The 20,362-nt window shown below is 35.3% G+C and overlaps 1 protein-coding gene across 15 annotated transcripts in view; it reads left to right on the top strand.

The window, feature by feature from the left end:
* The window catches only part of RIMS1 (regulating synaptic membrane exocytosis 1), a 557,900-nt gene that overhangs the window by 228,207 nt on the left and 309,331 nt on the right, over positions 1-20,362 (top strand). For all 15 annotated transcript variants that reach the window (XM_060189926.1, XM_060189936.1, XM_060189927.1 and 12 more), the window contains exon 3: positions 16,820-17,033. In XM_060189926.1, the coding sequence (XP_060045909.1) occupies positions 16,820-17,033 (214 nt within the window). The remainder of the gene's footprint in view (positions 1-16,819; positions 17,034-20,362) is intronic.

The raw sequence follows: 20,362 nt of genomic DNA, 5'->3' as shown, positions 1-20,362 counted from the left end.
TTTATCTCTTAAGGTAACTTTTTGCCACATTTTATTGGTCTGCTGAGAGCAGGCTAGGTTTTTTGTATCAGTCTTGATAGGCCAGGAAATCCTGCCAGGTATAGCTGCTTCCAAAGTTATCAGCTAAGTGTATATAGAAACTTAAAAGCAAAGTATTTTCTTCCCTCATATATTATCTATGTGTGTGTATAATAACAATAGCTAGCATACTTATGCAGCTTTTATCATCAACTAGACACTGTGCTAAGCACTTTACATTGATTATCTCAACCCTCTGAATAATCCTGTGATGTTGCTATTATTATCACTAGTTCATAAATGAGGAATGAGTTGAATAGAGAGATTAAATAATTTCTTCATAGGTATACAGTTAGAAGATATTTAGAACTAGATTTGATCCTGTACAGAACAGCCTGATTTGGTGCTTAAGTTATATATTTAGTGCTTTCCAAAGAACATCTAGTTATGGAGATCCATTGTGTGTGTGTGCGTGTGTGAGTGTGTGTTTTCCTATTGTAATAAAATATAGCTAATCTGGTGAAAATAGTCAAATAGTTGGGGTTTTGCAGAATGCTTTGCTTTCCAGTTGTTAGTTTATACTCTGACTTTATCATAACATTATAGCCACTAGCTTTTTCTGAATTTACAACACAATGGAATTTTCTCTTTAAGCATCACATGAATTCTCATGAAAAATGACAAAAGGTTCGTTGGTATGTAATTAAACTTATAGAATATTGATTACTTTCATATTTTCCCACTGGAGTCACCAATATCATTTGTCTACTTTATTAAAAAAATGACTTCAACATTTTCTAAATTTTTATTCCAAGTTAACATACTACTTTATGGTTATCTTCCTTGCACTTGATTTTCTTCTAATATAATGTGCTAATAACAAGATAACCTGCTTGTCAACTGATTAAAATAAATTCCAACATGGACAAGATTTTTTTTTTATTTAAGAAAGGATAAATTAACAAAACCACAGTGTAGGAGGGGTACAACTCCACACAATTCCCACCACCCAGTCTCCATATCCCACCCCCTCCCCTGATAGCTTTCCCATTCTCTATCCCTCTGGGAGCATGGACCCAGAGTTATTGTGGGTTGCAGGAAGGTGGAAGGTCTGGCTTCTGTAATTGCTTCCCCGCTGAACATGGACGTTGCCTGGTCGGTCCATACTCCCAGTCTGCCTCTCTCTTTCCCTAGTAGGGAGGGTCTCTGGGGAAGCTGAGCTCCAGGACACATTGGTGGGGTCTTCAGTCCAGGGAAGCCTGGTCGGCATCCTGATGGCATCTGGAACCTGGTGACTGAGTAATGAAGCTGAAGGGTTGTCATATGGACAAGATTTTTAATTTTAGACTTGTCATATATGTGAATACTTAAAATAAGTAATATTGTTTCATAATTTAGAAACAGTATTTACTGGAACTAACATATAAGTTTATATACATGTAGCTCCTTGAGACTTCCAGGAACATAGCAAAAGTATTTGGAGAGATGAAATGAAATAATGATTAAATGTGTGCTAGTGGGCCTCAGTGTCCTGAGGTGTCTTCATTTAAGGATTACTTAGAAGTGGCCTCCTACAGTAAGTTGAAAACAGAATTAAAAATAAATGGGTGACTGAAATAACAGACTATAAAACACTTATAGTTAATCATTAGCTAAGCTCTAATTTTTCCTAAGTGTCAACTCTTAGTGCTTTCAGAACACTGTGGGACGCTGATTGGATGTACTACATATTTAATAGTGCTAAATAAAGGACAAAAAAGGCAAAGAAAAATATACAACAAAGCCTTTACTATATTTTTAAAAGGGTGTGTCGAATGTGGATGATCCAAGGGACTGAAACTACATACAATACTTTGTAAACTTATATTTTGTTATTTTTCAGCAATCTCTGAAAGAAACTTTTCAAATAAGTTATACCCCTTGCTCATTCTACTAATTTTATTTAATACGGTACATGATTTAAAGGAAAGTTTAAATAAACTATAACTGTGGAAAATTAGTATCTTTAGTGCCATCTGCTGGAGGTTTTCAGTAAGCAAAAAGTATACTTTTGTCCAACTTCTTTAAAGGCTGAATATGATTTTAGACACAAACTAAAAATATTTTTTAAACTATAGCTATTTAACAAATAGTATCATGAATAAATTTCTTCATTTTTTAGATATTTGGGATGTACAGTATATCTATTTATCTTTATATATCTACACATATTTGCCTTATTACACTTAATATCATGTTTTTAGGGTAAGCACTTTATTGACTTCAAAGTAGGATCTGAATTTACAGCAAACTTGAGAGTAAGGTAGAGAGATGCAGATTTCTATCTACTAACTGCCCTCACACATGACTACCCCCATTCTCAACACCACCATTACACGGGTATATCTGTTATCCAAGTGAGATCATTTTCTTTCTGACTGATTTCACTTAACGTGTTTCCTTCAAATTTCATCCCCAAAAAAGGCAAATAAGATGTCATATTTGAGTAGCCTTCCAGTATTTCATTATGTATGTATGCTTTCTTTTTATATTAAGTATTGTTAATAAATAATTTAATTGTATACTTAGCTACTCTATGTAGGACATAATTTTTAGTTTTGACAGAGATTTTTAAAGAATGTGTGCCATGTTCATAGCTACATAGATAATTAATGGATGTCAGAATTTATTTTTTATTAGTTATTTAATGGTGATCAGCAAGATTATGGGATAAGAGGGGCACAATTCATACAATTCTCACCACCAGAATTCCATACCCCATCCTCTCCATTGGAAGCTGTCCTAGTTTTTATCCCTCTGGTAGTATGGACCAAAGATCTATATGGGGTGCAGAAGGTGGGAAGTCTGGCTCCTGTAATTGCTTCTCTGTTGGACATAGGCGTTGACAGGTCAATCCATACCCCCAGCCTGTTTCTATCTTTCCCTAGTGATGTAGGGCTCTGGGGAGATGGGGTTGGTTCCAGGACTCATTGGTGAGTTCATCTGCCCAAGGAAGTCAAGTTGGCATTATTGTAGTATCTGCAACTTGGTGGCTAAAAAGTATTAAGATATAAAACAGAACAAATTGTTTAATAATCAGGAGGAACCTAAAGGTAAGAACGTAGCAGATGAGATTTGGGGTCTTCATGTTGGAAGAAGCTAGGAAGTCTATTTTAGGTATGTTCCAAGGGGCCTATGACTTTACTAATTTTTTTCTTAGCTTGACAACTAACATGCAGGTGGGCTGAAAGTATTGTCTGTTTTCTTAAGCATTCTTCAGTTATTGGGCATCTGGGTTGCCTCCATTTTTAAGCTATAACAAATAGTGCTTCTATGAAAGAACTGTTGTTTGGGAATGAGGATGTTTTACAAACATCTATTACAGGGAGATGAGAAATTGTCCCATGTGTCAGCAATTGTACTGCAACTATTAACCTTCCTTTAATAAAATTTTTAAAAATAGTACTACTTAGGGGCATAACTGCATGAAATTTCCTTGGGTATCTGTTTTTGCTTTCTTTGGATAGATCTTTAAGAGAGGAATTGCTAGATCATAGAGAAAGTTTCATTTTCCAATGTTCTGAGGAATCTCCAGACTGGTTTTTACAGAAACTGTACAAATTTACATTGTCACCAGCAATGCAGAAAAATCTCCTTTTCCGTACATCCTCAATAGAAATTGGTGTATCTTTCCTTTCTGATATAGGGTATTCTCACACATTTGAAGTGGTATCTCATTGTCTTTATCTGTATTTATCTGATAATCAGTAGCTACACATTTTTCTATGTATCTTGGGGATTGGAATGATTAACATCATTAAAATTACTATCTTGCATTTTTAAGTTTAACTATATTGCTGTATATGATCTCTATTATAGTCAACAGATAATCTATACCAGACTTATCTTGAATGACAATTTAAAACATAGGTTCCTAGAATTGGTCTTACTACTACTGAATCAAAATGTTGTACATTAGTTCAAGGTCTTGAACTAATAAGCCACTTACATGATTTTGATGCCATTGGTTTTTAAAACACCAAGGAAGCTTTCATAATATGAATATTCTAGAGGATGTTGGTAGGATGGTATAATCCAAAACAGTTATTAGTGGACCTCATTGTTACAATATTTGTAATCTTATGCAAGTAAAACGTGGATAATTTTTCTCATTTACAAAATGAGGAAACTAGACCAATGACATCTAAGTCCCTCCTGTATCTATTTTACTAATATTTTCATTTTAAATAAAGCTTTACAAAAGTCCCTTTATCAGTTCTCATCTGGGATTAAAATTTAATTGATTCCAAAATGATGACCCACAAATCCTAACAGAGAAGTTTGAAGTCTTGGTTTCAAGCTTTTACAAATAAGAGTTTTTCTTTTAATCTTTATTTATTTACTTATTGAATAGAGACAGTGAGAAATTGAGGAGGAGTGGGTTGATACAGAGGGAAAGAGACAGAGAGACGCTGAACCCTGCTTCACCACTCACAAAGCTTTCCTCTAGCAGGTAGGAGTGGGATCGCTACCACAGTTCTTGCGCATTATAACATGTATGGCCAACCAGGTTTGCCATTTCCCGGCACTACAAATAAGAGGTTTTAAATTTCAAGACTAGATAATAAGTCTAGGTGAAACAAAGAATAACATAAGCGTTTTTTCAAGAGAAAGCTAATATAGAGAAATTCCAGTCCTAAAATTAGAATTAAGTAAAAAGAAAAAAGTCAGTATACGTATGTAGACTAACAAATTATAGGTAAGTTAAAAGATTTGTAGTAATTGACAAGGGTTCAAATTTTAAAAGTAACTTCAAGACTGAAATTACACTATTGTAAAAGTGATTTAAACTGAATTATATCAATTTGAAAAATATATGTGTGCTGAATATTTGTAAAAAACAACTTGTACTTAAATTAGAGATTTACTGTTTTTTTGTTGTTGTTGTTTGTTTTTTTTTGATAGACACAGAGAGTGAGAGTGAAAGAGATCACAACACTGAAACTTCCTTCAATGTAGTGGAGGCGAGGCTCAAATCTGGGTTAAGCACATGGCAGAACAGTATACTATCCAAGTAAGCTTTTTTACTGGCCCCAGGAAAGGCTTTGTAACCAGGGAGATAGGTGAATACATATGAATGGTATTGCATATAAGCAAAACAGTGCTCTTATCTCTTTCTAAAAAAAATTCATTTGATTGAGGTAAAAAAATTAATTTGAGGAAAATGTAGTTAACACATTGTTAACGAAAGGGAATTTAAATCACTAACCTTTCATTTTGTGTAAAAACTCTAGAAGTTTGTATTTTGTTAAAACAGGTCATTTGGTCTGGCGGTAGCACAGTGGGTTAAGTGCAGGTGGCTCAAAGAGCAAGGACCAGTGTAAGGATCCTGGTTCCAGCTCATGGCTCCCCACCTGCAGGGGGGGTCACTTCAAAAGTGGTGAAGCAGGTCTGCAGGTGTTTGTTTATCTTTCTCTCTCCCTCTCTGTCTTCCCTTCCTCTCTCGATTTCTCTCTGTCCTATCTAACAACAATGACAGCAATAACAAAAACAACAACAACAATAACAATAAACAACAGGGGCAACAAAAGGGAAAAAAATAGCCTCCAGAAGCAGTGGAGTCATAGAGCAGGCACCAAGTCCCAGCGATAACTCTGGAGGTTAAAAAAAAAAAAAGTCATTTGATTTTCATTAGCAAATTACATTAGAATTTGAAAAAAAAGTATCACTAATATGAAAGGATGAAATTCGTGAATAAATGGTACTTAATAAAAAGTTTTGAAATAATAGAACAAGTAACGCTAGTAAAGTCAGTTTAGTATAGTTTAGTCAGTTGCATTGGATCGACCTTCTCGTGGTGCATCCCGTGAGTACCCATTCATTGGGGAAACTGAGGATCCTTCCTAGCCGACTGAATCCACATGGATCCCAGTCACTTTCAAAGCCAGCAATAAGCAGCTCCTGACAGCTTTGCTGTTGACTGGCTACGGAAGAAGGGCAAACGCTAGAAGAAGAAAGTTTAGTCAGTTTAGTATAATTTCATGTTATTTGGTCCCTCAGGGTCTCAAGCAACTCTTAGTGTACAGTTGGATCTGGAGAAATATTTGTTGGATTGATGTTTGCAAGGTTACATTATGTTTGATAGCCAGTGAGAATGTTTCAGACAATGGTAGATTTTTGAGACATGCAGATAGATGTGTGTGTATGCACAGCTAAATGGGGACTGATTCTCCAGTACATTCAATTTGCTGATTTGGTGATACGCTTTGTTGGTGATTCCCATATCAGAATTCTTCGACTGAGACTGTGGAATTCTTTCTATTATTTGAGCAGCAGCTTCATGTTGAAGAAGCCTTGAGTACCTGCTCTTGTTTTAAGGATCACTCATAAGAGTTCTAAGAACCAACTCCCACTCTCCTTCTAACAATTCTGTAGCACTAAATTCCACTACTTAATCTTTCTGCTTAAAAAACTGTCATGCTTTTTGTTTTCAATTTAGCTCTGATACAATGTATGATCATTTCCAAGTATAAAAAAAGAATAAAAAAATTAACTCTTGAAATGTGGTAGAATTTGACTGTTTTGTCTCACAGTAGCGTGAAGAGACAATTTTAACAACTGTGTTAGGGAAGCAAGGAACCATTTTTAACTACACAAATTTCACTTGACAGTCAGTTATGTGTGATAATTGGACTGTCACTCATTTGAACTTATAAACTGGTTGTTTATTTGCAGGTATGCAAATTATGTCAAAAGGTAATTTGATTTTAACTGCATTTTTGAGACATTTGAAAATGTTCACAATCACCTTATGATTATTTAGAGTACTTTTATATATTTTTGCATTACTGCTCTGCTAACACCACTGTGTATCATATATTTTTTTAGGGAATAGACAAATTTTAAAATCATCCAAGAAGATATATATTATAATGATCATTTTACCACTTAGAATTATTACTCTCTATTGAACAATTTCCTTCCATTCTGTCACTTAATATATGTTCCCATAAACTTCTAATTTATACCTACATCTAAGCAAATTCCTAAGTACATTTGTATATATCTTGGTTTCAAGAACTGTACTATAAAATTGAGGTTAATATGATTTTTTCAATAGAATGTGATGTTAAAGTTTTTATAAACAACATTCCAACTTATCAAGCTAACAAAAATGTTTGATTATAGTCATAATCATGGCTTCTTCCTAGATATTCTCCGAGTATTTGGAAGACTATCAGTACTGAATATTCAAAAGAACTCTACTAGCTTTTATCTGAATGTCAGTAATTTCTTTATTTTCATTATTGTTTTAATTGTCGTCACTGAGACTTCACAACTTCAGGTTTAATTGTTCAGATAGAAAGAGACTAATAGAGATATAGAGACAGAGAGAAAAATCACCATAGCACTGAAATTTCCCTCAGTGTGGTAAGGGCTGGGCTCATACCTAGGTTAAGTCCATGATAAAGCAAAAGCACTATTGAAGTAAGCTATCTTGCTGGTCTTGAATATCACTAATTTCTTGGGCTCTTCATGGTGCCCTCCTTAAATGTTACAAATCAACTTTGAGACAAGAAATGTGGGCCATGTTTACTTTGTATTTTCAGCACTCATTCCTTCCTGGCATTGTTTATAAGCAGTTCTACACTTTTGTGCAAGCTACGCTCTGCTCTTTTATTCATCTTCAGGAAAGCCCTCAGCTTTCTTCATGACCTACCTATCAGTTTAACTTTGAAAATCCAAAGCTCTAATTCCTTCCATCTCCCACCTCCACCCCTATCCACACCAGTGAAACAAGTCTAAATGCACAAAAGAAAGCCAGGAAGAAAGGTGAGTTTAAACTGTCTTATAACTTCTGATCACTTTGGAGAGGAAATGCACACAGTAGAAATAAGTTGGGTGGGGGTATAGCATAATGGTTATGCAAAGAAACTTTCATGCCTGAGGTTCTCAAGTCCCAGGTTCAATCCCCCACACCGCTATAAGCCAGAGCTGAGCAGTGCTCTGGTTGAAAGAAAGAAAGAAAGAAAGAAAGAAAGAAAGAAAGAAAGAAAGAAAGAAAGAAAGAAAGAAAGAAAGTTGCTATCCCAGTTATGAAGATTTCTGGGGTCGGGTGGTAGTGCACAAGGCATGAAATGTAAGGACAGGAGTAAGGATCCTGGTTCCAGCCCCCGACTCCCATCCTGCAGGTGGGTCGCTTCACAAACAATGAAGTAATTCTGCAGGTGTCTTTTTCTCCTCCTCTCTGTCTTCCCCTCTTCTCTCGATTTCTCTATGTTCTATCCAACAATAATGGTAATGGCAAGATAATAGTAACAACAACAAGGGCAACAACATGGGAAACATGGCCTCCAGGAGTTGTGGATTCATAGTGCAGGCACCAGCAATAACCCTGGAGGCAAAAATAAATAAATAAATAAATAAATATTTCTTCTGTATTTCACCATTGCCAATCACACAACATTTTAATGTTTTTCTTATAATAAATACTTAACAAATGTGTATTAATTGCTAAGACTATCATTAATAATGTATCAATTATATTATGTATTTGCATTTGTAAGACATTTTAGATGTTTAAACAATGATGTTTAGCTTTCTAGGAATGTATCTTTTGAAAATATGTATCAAAATTCACCTAAACATTTTGTTTACAGTTGAAATCTTGGAGTTTCTTGAATTGAATACACAGACATTAAAATGCAAAAAATCACACATGGAAAACAAATTAGGGTTTCTTTTTTTAAATTTTTTTAAATTTTTTAAATTTTATTTATTCCCTTTTGTTGCCCTTGTTGTTTTATTGTTGTAGTTATTATTGTTGTTGTCGTTGTTGGATAGGACAGAGAGAAATGGAGAGAGGAGGGGAAGACAGAGGGGGGAGAGAAAGACAGACACCTGCAGACCTGCTTCACCGCTTGTGAAGCGACTCCCCTGCAGGTGGGGAGCCGGGGTTCGAACCGGGATCCTTTGCACCACCTGCGCTTAACCCACTGCGCTACAGCCCGACTCCCTAAATTAAGGTTTCTATATAGTTTTTTTTTTTCATTTTGATGACATGGCTTACTTTATATCACTTTTTATTTGTTATATAGATCATTTGAATCAGAGATTTGTAATTATATATTTTTCAATGACCATGATCAATAAGAATATATTAATTTTAAACTGAAACAAATTACACAAAGAGAGTTTACACTACAACACTCTGTTTACTTTAATACCACATAATAAAATATGTATTTCTGTTTATTATTCACAGCAGAACATTGTCTCATATTTGATATGGATTAAGGCATCAAAATACCAGATACGAAAAATAAATGTGCTGTTTATGGCTTCACTGTCAGTATACTGATTACAGAGGCATATTTTATTATGAAGACAACATCTTGACAGTGTAAGATATCAGAGTAATGTAAGGGGAATACAAATGAAGAAAAGAACAGTTAAAGACAGTTTTTAATAGACCATTTAGTAGAAGACTGCAGAAGGTTACAAACCAGTTAAGTTTTGAGGAAGGGGGAATGATAACTGTTGTTTCTTTTTCCTTCTCTCCATCTTTCCTGGTTCTTTTTTCCTTTGTTCTTATTATTATATCTGCTAGTTAAAGAAGGAATACATGGGAAATTAGTTTGAAAGGCTGATGTAAACTCTATGCTTTTATGTTGTTCTCTCTCATTACAACAGCCCCTCTTTCATCTCTCTACTTTTGAAGATCGCCATATATTCTTCCCAGTTCAAACAAAAATTAAAAGTTATTATTTTAAATATGTTATCCAGAGGTTTTAGCATTCTGTGGAATATGATATTTAAGGACATTTAGTTCTCAACAGGATCTTGTTTGTATATTTAGTTGTTGCTTTTCCTCAAGATGAAGTAAGAAAATGCATATAATTTTATAACTTTATCATTTTAACTATTACTAAGGATCTCTTTATCTGTCTTAGCTATCTGGCTAGACTGTATGTTTTTAATACTATTTATATTTGGTAGAAGAGTGTCATGCATAAAATGGTATTAACATATGGTGAAAAATAAATGATCAAATGAAGTGTTATGAGATTGCAGTAGAAAAAGTTGACTAGTACACATATATTGTAGAAAGGTTTCTTGAAATAAGTAAGTGCCTTGTTTATTGTGACATTTTATTCTATAGCCAATAATAAAAGTCTTCTGTGTTTGAATGTTCTTCAAATGTTTTGAGTTTCAGATCACTATTCCTTAGTGTAAAGTTTATTCAAAATAGCATTTGGCCTAGATTCCATTTTGGAAGTAAAGTGTTGTTGGAGTATAGCCATGTTTATTTTCATATAACCTGTTAGTTTCATGCTGCAGTAATAAAGCTGAGTAGTTACAACAGATACTGTAGAAGTAGTAAAGCCATATCTTAATATCGACAATCTGGCCTCTAACCAAGACGTTTGCCAACACCAGACTAAATCATGTTTCATGTTGTAAAATAAGATCACTAGAAAATATTTTCCTCATTTATATTTACTTAAATAGTTTTAATCTCATGCTTCTCACAATAAATATCTATACACTCCCTCAATGCTTAGAGTTTATTTTTGTTTCTTTGATTCCAATCTGTGCTATTTTTTTATTTATTTTTTATTTTTTTAATTTTTTATTTAAGAAAGGATTAATGAACAAAAACATAAGGTAGGAGGGGTACAACTCCACACAATTCCCACCACCCAATCTCCATAACCCACCCCCTCCCATGATAGCTTTCCCATTCTCTAGCCCTCTGGGAGCATGGACCCAGGGTCATTGAGGGTTGCAGAAGGTAGAAGGTCTGGCTTCTGTAATTGCTTCCCCGCTGAACATGGGTGTTGACTGGTCGGTCCACACTCCCAGTCTGCCTCTCTCTTTCCCTAGTAAGGTGTGTCTCTGGGGAAGCTGAGCTCCAGGACACATTGGTGGGGTCTTCAATCCAGGGAAGCCTGGCCAGCATCCTGGTGGCATCTGGAACCTGGTGATTGAAAAGAGTTAACATACGAAGCCAAACAATTTGTTGAGCAATCATGGATCCCAAGCTTGGAATAGTGGAGAGGAAGTGTTAGGGAGGTATTCACTGCAAACTCTAGTGTACTTCTGCTTTCAGGTATATATTTTGCAGTAGTTTATGGATACGTGTGCACATAAGCTCTCTCTCACAGAAGCTGGTGTATATCTAGGTTATGGGACTTTGTTAGAAAGTGAACTACCTGAGATGAAATTAGAGTGTACTATAAAAGGAAAGGTCTCACCCGAGTAATGAAGCTGAAGGGTTGTCATTCCACACGTGAAGTCTCTGGACACAGTCTGAGCTGAAGCATGTTGAGGTGGCAATCGTTGCGTTGGTTAGGTTGTGATCGGCGGATGCAATATTATTTGGTTTGGATTGGGAGATGCATACGGGAAAGTGGGCCCTATCCAAGGGTTCCAGGACTGGGGGAAGTAGGGGCTCTATAGTGGAGATGTGAGGTTCCTGCTGTCTTAGGGTTCAAAAAGACAATCGATAGTTAATGTTATCATCACATTATTTGGTAATTGGGTTAACTTTGAAAAGTCCCTTTGTTATGGTTTGCTGTACAGTATCCAGTATCTTGTATAAAGCTGTGCTATTGGATGCTTCTAATCTACTTGGTCTAGGCTTTTGAGAGAGTCTGCATATCAAATACACAGCCTATATATTAAAAAGATTCAGTTTGTCTTTTGAGAAACTTTGAGACATACAATTGATTTTCCCCCTCTCATATAAATTAACTACTGATTTATATGTCTACATTTTGCTAGGAGTGTACATAAACACCATTCCCACCACCAAAGGACTGTGACCCATCCCTCCCGCCCACACCCACCCCCCACTGGCCCAGGAAGCTGCATGTCTACCCCTCACCACTGGGTTTTTACTTTGGTGCCCTACTTACAATTTGATCGGGTCCTGCTTTTAGTTTCCCTTTCAGATCTTCTTAGTCAACTTCTGTTGATGAGTGGGATGATCCCATACTCATCTTTATCTTTCTGACTTAGTTCACTTAACATAATTCCTTCTAGCTCTGTCCAAGATGGGTCACAGAAGGTGGGTTCATTGTTTTTGATAGCTGCATAGTATTCCATTGTGTATATATACCACAGCTTTCTCAGCCACTCATCTGTTGTTGGGCACCTGGGTTGCTTCCAGGTTTTAGCTATTATGAATTGTGCTGCTATGAACATAGGAGTACACACCTCTTTTTGGTTGGGTGTTATGGAGTCCTTGGGGTATAACCCCAGGAGAGGAATTACTGGATCTTATGGAAGGTCCATGTCTAGCCTTCTGAGATTTTCCAGACTACTCTCCATAGAGGCTGTACCAATTTACATTCCCACCAGCAATGTAAAAGGGTTCCTCTGTCCCCACATCCTCTCCAGCATTTGTTGCTGCTGTCCTTTTTGATGTATGCCTTTCTTACAGGAGTGAGGTGGTATCTTAGTGTTGTCTTAATTTGCTTTTCTCTGACAATCAGTGACCTAGAGAAGTTTTTCATATGTTTGTTAGCCTTTTGGATCTCCTATGAGGTGAATGTTTTGTTCATATCCTCTGCCCATTTTTGGATGGGGTCATTTGCTTTTTTGGTGCTAAGTTTGCTGAGCTCTTTATATATTTTGGTGATTAGTTTTTTGTCTGATGTCTGGCATGTGAAGATCTTCTCCCATTCTGTGAGGGGTCTCTCTGTTTGTTTAATAGTTTCTTTGGATGTGCAGAAGCTTTTCAATTTGATGTAGTCTCATTGGTTTGTTTCTGCTTTAGTCTTCCTTGCAACTGGGTTTGATTCATCAAAGATGTCCTTGAGGTGTATGTGGGAAAGTGTTTTACCAATGTTTTCCTCTAAGTATTTGATTGTTTCTGGTCTGACATCTAGGTCTTTGATCCATTTGGAGTTGATTTTTTTTCTGGTGAGATAAAGTGATACAATTTCATTCTTTTGCATGTTTCAACCTAGTTTTCCCAGCACCATTTATTGAAGAGAGCCTTCTTCTTCCATTTAATCCTTTTGGCCCCCTTATCAAAGATTAGATGCCCATAGGTGTTGGGATTTACTTCTGGGCTTTGAAATCTGTTCCACTGGTCTGTGTGCCTATTTTTGTTCCAGTACCATGCTGTTTTGATGATGATGGCTTTATAATATAGTTTAAGGTCTGGGAGTGTGATGCCTCCATTTCTGTTTCTTTTCCTTAAGATGGCTTTGGCAATTCTAGGTGTTTTCAGGTTCCAGATAAATGATTGTAGTGTTTGTTCTATTCTCTTAAAGAAGCTTAGTGGAACTTTGATGGGTATTGCATTAAATTTGTATCTGGCTCTCGGGAGAATATTCATTTTGATGATATTTATTCTTCCAATCCATGAGCATGGGATATCTTTCCATTTCTTGGTATCAGTTTCTATTTCCTTGAGTAGCGACTCATAGTTTTCAGCATACAAGTCTTTCATTTCTTTGGTCAACTTTATTCCTAGGTATTTGATTGATTTTGCTGAAACAGTAAATGGGAGTGATTTCTGGATCTCTTCTTCTTCAGATTTAGTGTTTGCATAAAGAAATGCCACTGATTTTTGTACATTGATTTTGTAGCCTGATACCTTGCTATATTGCCTAATAACTTCCAGTAATTTTCTGCTGGATTCTTTAGGTCTTTCTATGTATACTATCATATCATCTGCAAATAGTGAGAGCTTGACTTCTTCCCTTCCAATCTGTATCCCTTTGATTTCTTTCTCTTGCCTGATTCCTATGGCAAGAACTTCCAATACTATGTTGAAGAGTAACGGTGACAGTGGACAGCCCTGTCTAGTCCCCGATCTGAGGGGGAATGCTTTCATCTTCTGTCCATTGAGTATGATGTTGGCTGTAGGTTTGCTATATATAGACTCCACTATCTTGAGGAATTTCCCATCTATTCCCATTTTTTGTAGAGTTTTGAGCATGAACGGGTGTTGGATTTTGTCAAAGGCTTTCTCTGCATCTATTGAGATAATCATGTGGTTTTTGGCTTTGCTTTGATTGATGTGGTGAATTACATTGATTGACTCACAGATGTTGAACCAGCCTTGCATTCCTGGGATGAATCCCACTTGGTCATGATGAACAATCTTTTTGATGTGTTGCTGTATCCGGTTGGCCAAGATCTTGTTTAATATTTTGGCATCTATGTTCATCAGAGATATTGGTCTGTAGTTTTCCTTCTTTGTTGTGCCCCTATCAGCTTTTGGTATCAGGGTGATGTTGGCTTCATAAAAGGTGGAAGGGAGTATTCCTGTTTCTTCAGTCTTATGGAATAGCTTAAGAAGTATGGGTATTAACTGTTTCCTGAAAGTTTTGTAGAATTCGTTTGTGAAGCCATCTGGTCCAGGACTTTTGTTGTTGGGGAGATTCTTAATAACGGTTTCAATTTCTTTGTCTGTGATTGGTGCATTTAGATTTTATAGTTCTTCTTGGTTCAGTTTTGGAAGTCCATAGGTTTCTAGGAATTGTTCCATTTCTTCCAGATTCTCTAGCTTGGTGGCATATAGTTCTTTATAGAAGTTTCGGAGGATTCTCTGGATTTCTGTGGTGTCAGTTGTGATATCTCTTGCATCGTTTACAATTCTGTTAATTTGAATCTTCTCTCTTTTTTGTTTGGTGAGTCTGGATAGGGCTTTGTCAATTTTGTTTAATCTTTCAAAGAACCAACATTTGACTTCATTGATCTTTTGTATGGTTCTTTTATTTTGGATGTTTATTTCTGCTCGAACTTTAGTGATTTCTGTCCTTCTGATTGCTTTAGGGTTCCTTTGTTCCTCTTCCTCTAAGTCCTTGAGGTGTGCAGTAAGGTCATTCATTTGAGCTTCTTCTTGGTGTTTAATATGTGATTGTATGGCTATAAGTTTCCCTCTCAGTACTGCTTTAGCTGTGTCCCAAATATTTTGATAGGTTGTGTCTTCATTTTCATTAATTTCCAGGAACATTTGAATTTCCTGTTTGAGTGAGTCTCTGACCCAGTGGTTCTTAAGGATCATGTTGTTTAGTTTCCAAATTCTGTATCTTTTAATAATTCTCCGTTTGTTGTTAAATGTTAGTTTTACTCCACTGTGGTCTGAGAAAATACTTGGGATGATTTCAATGCTCTTGAATTTATTGATGCTGTCTTTGTGGCCTAACATGTGGTCTATCCTTGAGTATGTGTTATGTGGATTTGAAAAGAAGGTGTATTCCAGTTTTTTGGGGTGGAGGAGTCTGAAAATGTCCAAAAGGTCTAGTCTGTCAATCTCTTCATTCAATTCTCTTGTATCTTTATTGGTTCTCTGCTTTGTTGATCTGTCTAAGTGTGAGAGTGGGGTATTGAAGTCTCCCACTATTATTGTATTACTATTGATGTATTTTTGAAATTCTTTCAGTAGATGCTTAATGTATTTAGATGGTCCCTCATTGGGTGCATAGATGTTAATAATTGTTAAGTCTTCTTGGCTGATTGATCCTCTAATCATTATGTAATGTCCTTTCCTATCTTTTATTACTTTATTTAATTTAAAATCTATCGTGTCTGAGATGAGAATGGCTGTTCCTGCCCTTTTTTGTGGTCCGTTAGCCTGTATGATAATTTTCCATCCTTTCACTCTAAGTCTGTGTTTATCTTGTTGTGACAGATGGGATTCTTGCAAGCAGCATATGGTTGGGTTATGTTTTCTGATCCATCCCCCCACCCTGTGCCTTTTGATGGGTGAGTTTAAGCCTTTGACATTTATTGATATTATGGATTTAATGTATTGTAGTGTCATTGTTCTAAAAAAATTTGTTTGCTCTGATATATTGCAAGTATTATAGTGATGTTCTTGTTTATAAGAGGTCTTTTAGTACCTCTTTCAGGGCTGGCTTGGTGATGGTTGCCTCCTTTAACTGTTGTTTATCTAAGAAGGTTTTGATCCCTCCATCTAGTTTGAATGAAAGTCTAGCAGGATATATTATCCTTGGTTGAAACCCTTTTTCATTCAGGGCGATAGATATCTTGCCACTCCCTTCTGGCTTTTAGAGTTTTGAGTGGAGGGTTAAGCGCAGGTGGCTCAAAGCTCAGGGACCAGTGTAAGGATCCCGGTTCAAGCCCCCAGCTCCCACCTGCAGGGGAGTCACTTCACAAGCGGTGAAGAAGGTCTGCAGGTGTCATCTTTCTCTCCCGTCTCTCTGTCTTCCCTTCCTCTCTCCATTTCTCTCTGTCCTATCCAACAACAACAACATCAGCAACAACAATGATGACCACAACAATGTTAAAACAACCAGGGTAACAAAAGGGAATAAATGGCCTCCAGGAGCAGTGGATTCGTGGTGTGGGCACCGAGCCCCGCAATAACCCTGGAGGCAAAAAAAAAAAAAGGTTGTAATCCATCTTAAATAAAAATGTAGAAAATATTGGACTATAACATCTATACCTAAGTATTTTTATAGCTTTTCCTTCTGTTTTCATACATGCACAACTGCAAAGTTTCTAGTTCTTAGTCAGAATTCTTTGAAAGCCACCTAACAAAAAAGCAGAGGCGTCAACTAGATACATGAATTTCACTGTCAGGAACAGTGATTACATATAACCTATGCATTTCTGGTTACTGCTAGTCAGCAAAACTGGTATGAGTCCATCACACATACTTACAAGTGTTGTTATAGGTAAGATCAATGGGAAAATTTCTGTTTTGCTTCAGTGTAAATAATGAGATATCTGTTCTATTAGGAAAGTGTGTGTGTGTGTGTGTGTGTGTGTGTGTGTGTGTGTGTGTGTGTGTCCTATTTTTACTTAGTTGGCTATCATATCCTCTTTTGTCCAGGAGATTGCATCAACAATTTGAAAGCTATAAGGAACAAGTAAGAAAAATAGGGGAAGAAGCACGTCGCTACCAGGGCGAGCACAAAGATGATGCTCCGACTTGTGGAATCTGTCATAAAACAAAGTTTGCTGATGGGTGTGGCCATCTCTGCTCCTACTGCCGAACCAAGTTCTGTGCCCGCTGTGGAGGCAGGGTGTCTCTGCGATCAAACAACGTGAGTGTTTTCCTGAGTGGGTGAGGCTCTTGGACTTGAATGAAAAGCACTATATATGCCTTCCAAGCAGAAGTCACATGCTTTGGGAAGTAGACTAGTGCATAAATGCATACATAATGTGCATATTGCAGTTTAATATGCCCTATCCATTTAGTTCTTTTGTTTTGTTATAAGACTCTTAGTAGAAGAACGGTAGAAATGATTCTAAAAAGATACTTCCCCCAGATGTGTATCTGAATAAATGATTCTCACTCTAAACTGACAGATTACCTCTAAGAATAATTTTATTTTGCTGAAGAATGAAGATACTAAGTATTGATTTGATAGCATAGCTTGCTAACTCTTGAAAGTTGCTATGACTTATTTTTCTTGTATAAATAAAATTTAGTTTTCCCAAGATTTGTTTGAGACTGAACGAATGCAAAGTGCAAAACAAAGCAGGTACCATTAGCTTCAATCCAAGATAGTAATAAAGCAATAATTACTCACAATGAGAGTAATTTTATATGTACTAACACGTTTAATAAATGCAGTACTAAGTTATGTCACAACAATTATTTAGAGTACAGATTTAAACTGTTATGCACAAATAGAATGTTCATATTTGTCATTATTTACATTATTTATATAAATGAATGGAACTACGGTTCTCATACACCCCAAACAGTGTAACAAATGGTATCAAATAGAAACATTCTACTTTTGGATGGGGAAGTGTGGTTCTGGATGTCAAAATACATGTTTATTTTCTTTCTTTCTTTTTTCTTTTTTGCAGTTTTCCCCCTTCTCAATGAGAAGTTATCACCTGATTCATTTTCCATATTTAACTTAAGTAAAAACTACTCTTCTGTTATGCCTAGGCTTCAAATTGCAAATATGCAATTTTGAGTCACTAAAATAGCAATTTAAAAGACTTGATATTTTTATCTATGAAAAACTAAGCTAATTCCAATAAACAAGGAAATATTAAGTATATATCTTTACTGTGTACTTTATTATATCCCCTTTGTTAGTAGAGTAAATCTGTTTCTAAGGGTGTCTATATGAGTTTTATTTGATATGTTTGCAATATAATATAGAATATTTATTATTAATATACACTGAGAATTACCAATGTTTATTTAAATAATTTCTCATATTTTAATGATTTTTCTCTTTTTAAATCTTTTATTTATTCATTTATTTATTATTGGATAGAGACAGAGAGAAATTGAGAGGGGAGAAGGAGCTAGAGAGTGCAAGGAACCCAAATTCAAGCCTGCAGTCCCCACCTGCAGGGGAGAAACTTTGCAAGTGATAAAGCAGTGTTGCAGGTTTCTTTTCTTTCTCTCTCCTTCATTATCTTACCCACTCCTCTCAATCTATCTAGTAAATAAATGAAATAAATAAATACAATTTAATAACAAAATTCTAAAATATTTTTAATCATGGATCAAAATTTTAAAAATATATTTAAAAAACATTTTCCTATTACATTGTACAAATGAAATGTGTCATACAGATAAATGGTTATGAAATAGTTTATCTAAAATGCTTGATATATTACTCTCCTCATTGTTCCTGCAAACATATAGCAATCTTTCTTCTTATAATGGTATGTGTATATATATATATATATACACATTAACAATGATTTAGTAAATTTATTCATATACTTTTATGCATTTAAATACCATTTTGATGACACACTATTAAATATGGTGATGAACTGAAATTTCTAATGGTCTGTATGTAGATTTAATAATTTTAATTTCTAAACACTCCATAAATTATAGTGTTTAACTTTAGTATCTGACATATAGCATAATATTGGTTTATGTGTACTTTAGTAAAATATCAATGATTACCTGGGTGAAAGAATAAACTTTTGCATCTCAAAATAACTATGTTTTATCAGTTTACAGTAACACATAATTGTTTTCTTAAAAAATATATTTGTCAATATATTCATTAATTTTGTTCTTATTGTCTTTTCTCTCTCTTTACTCTGCTTCCTTGGATGCTTTCCCAAAGGAGGACAAAGTGGTTAGAATCTATACTTTCTTTTCTATCATTAGTTAATATAATTCTGTATACATTATTAATGAATGTTTTACTGAATTATCTTTATTTACAATTTTTTTCAATGAGATTGCATGATAGGAAGACCTCATTTCTCATTCTTATGTGGCATCTAGGAATATTTCAGGCTTTTATAGAAGTAGGTAAGTGTGAGAAGTTGAGTTAATGAGATTGATATGTTATTATTTTAGTTATTAGGAGCTCGTTTGTCTTAACTATCAGAGTTTTGATGATGATTCCAGATGATTCCATCGTCCTTTAAGATCAGTTAACTCTAATATACTCTACCTATCTCAGCACTCAGTATAAGCATAAGCAAGTGATTTGAAATTCTATTGACAAGGAAATAATGTACTGTATTAGTAGAGAGAATGAATAAAAAATGTTTATTTTAATGAGAGAGAAAGAAAAAGTCATATATAGAGAGAGACACCAGAGCACTGCTCAGCTCTGGCTTATGGTAGTTGTAGTGATTAAACCTGAGACCTCAGATATTCATGCATGAGAATCTTTTGCATAACCACTAAGCTCTCTCCCCAGCCTGAGAATAAATACAATTAAAAGCAAGAGCTAAACATAAAATGATTTCTCTATAGAGTACAAGTAGCAAATCTGTCATTGAAGTACTTTTTTCCCCTTCTCCCTTATGCATAGAAATCATTTACTATGGAATGGGGAATGACTTTTAACTATTACCAATTATAGAAGTCACAAATGTTGTATTCAGGAAAAGAGGGTACAATTGGAACCTTTAGTCAACCTATCCTTTGTAGACATACTACACTTGTTCATTAAGTGTAGATAATGATTTCCCCAAAAATTCATTATTTCTGAATTATGTGACTCTGTACAATTGACATTTTGGGTTCAATGTATCAACTTAACTGTCTTTGTCCAACTGTTTTAAACATTTAAATGGTGTACTGCAGTGTATAAGTAGCAGGCAAATATTAAACAGAACATTAAATATGTTATTAAACCTGATGCTAATACTAACCTATCAGTTTTTTCTGTGAAAAGGAAACCAAGTTGAAAATGATGCTGAGTGTTTTGTTTCCACTGTCTGCTTATACTATTGGCTTATGATACCATAATTCATGGCATTAAAGTCATAGGTTATGGTGACATAGTAATTTAATGGGAAAAATAACTAGACAAACCTTCAATATCATGAATATTACTATTTGGGATGAGTATACATTTAAAATGAACATACTTTTAAATTGTTTTTTAAAATGTTCCAGCAAATACTAATTATGATACTATAT

This window comes from Erinaceus europaeus, chromosome 4, assembly GCF_950295315.1.
Source record: "Erinaceus europaeus chromosome 4, mEriEur2.1, whole genome shotgun sequence".
Taxonomy (NCBI): domain Eukaryota; kingdom Metazoa; phylum Chordata; class Mammalia; order Eulipotyphla; family Erinaceidae; genus Erinaceus; species Erinaceus europaeus.
The sequence above is the reverse complement of the archived record's forward strand: the minus strand, read 5'-3'. Positions and strand labels throughout refer to the sequence as shown.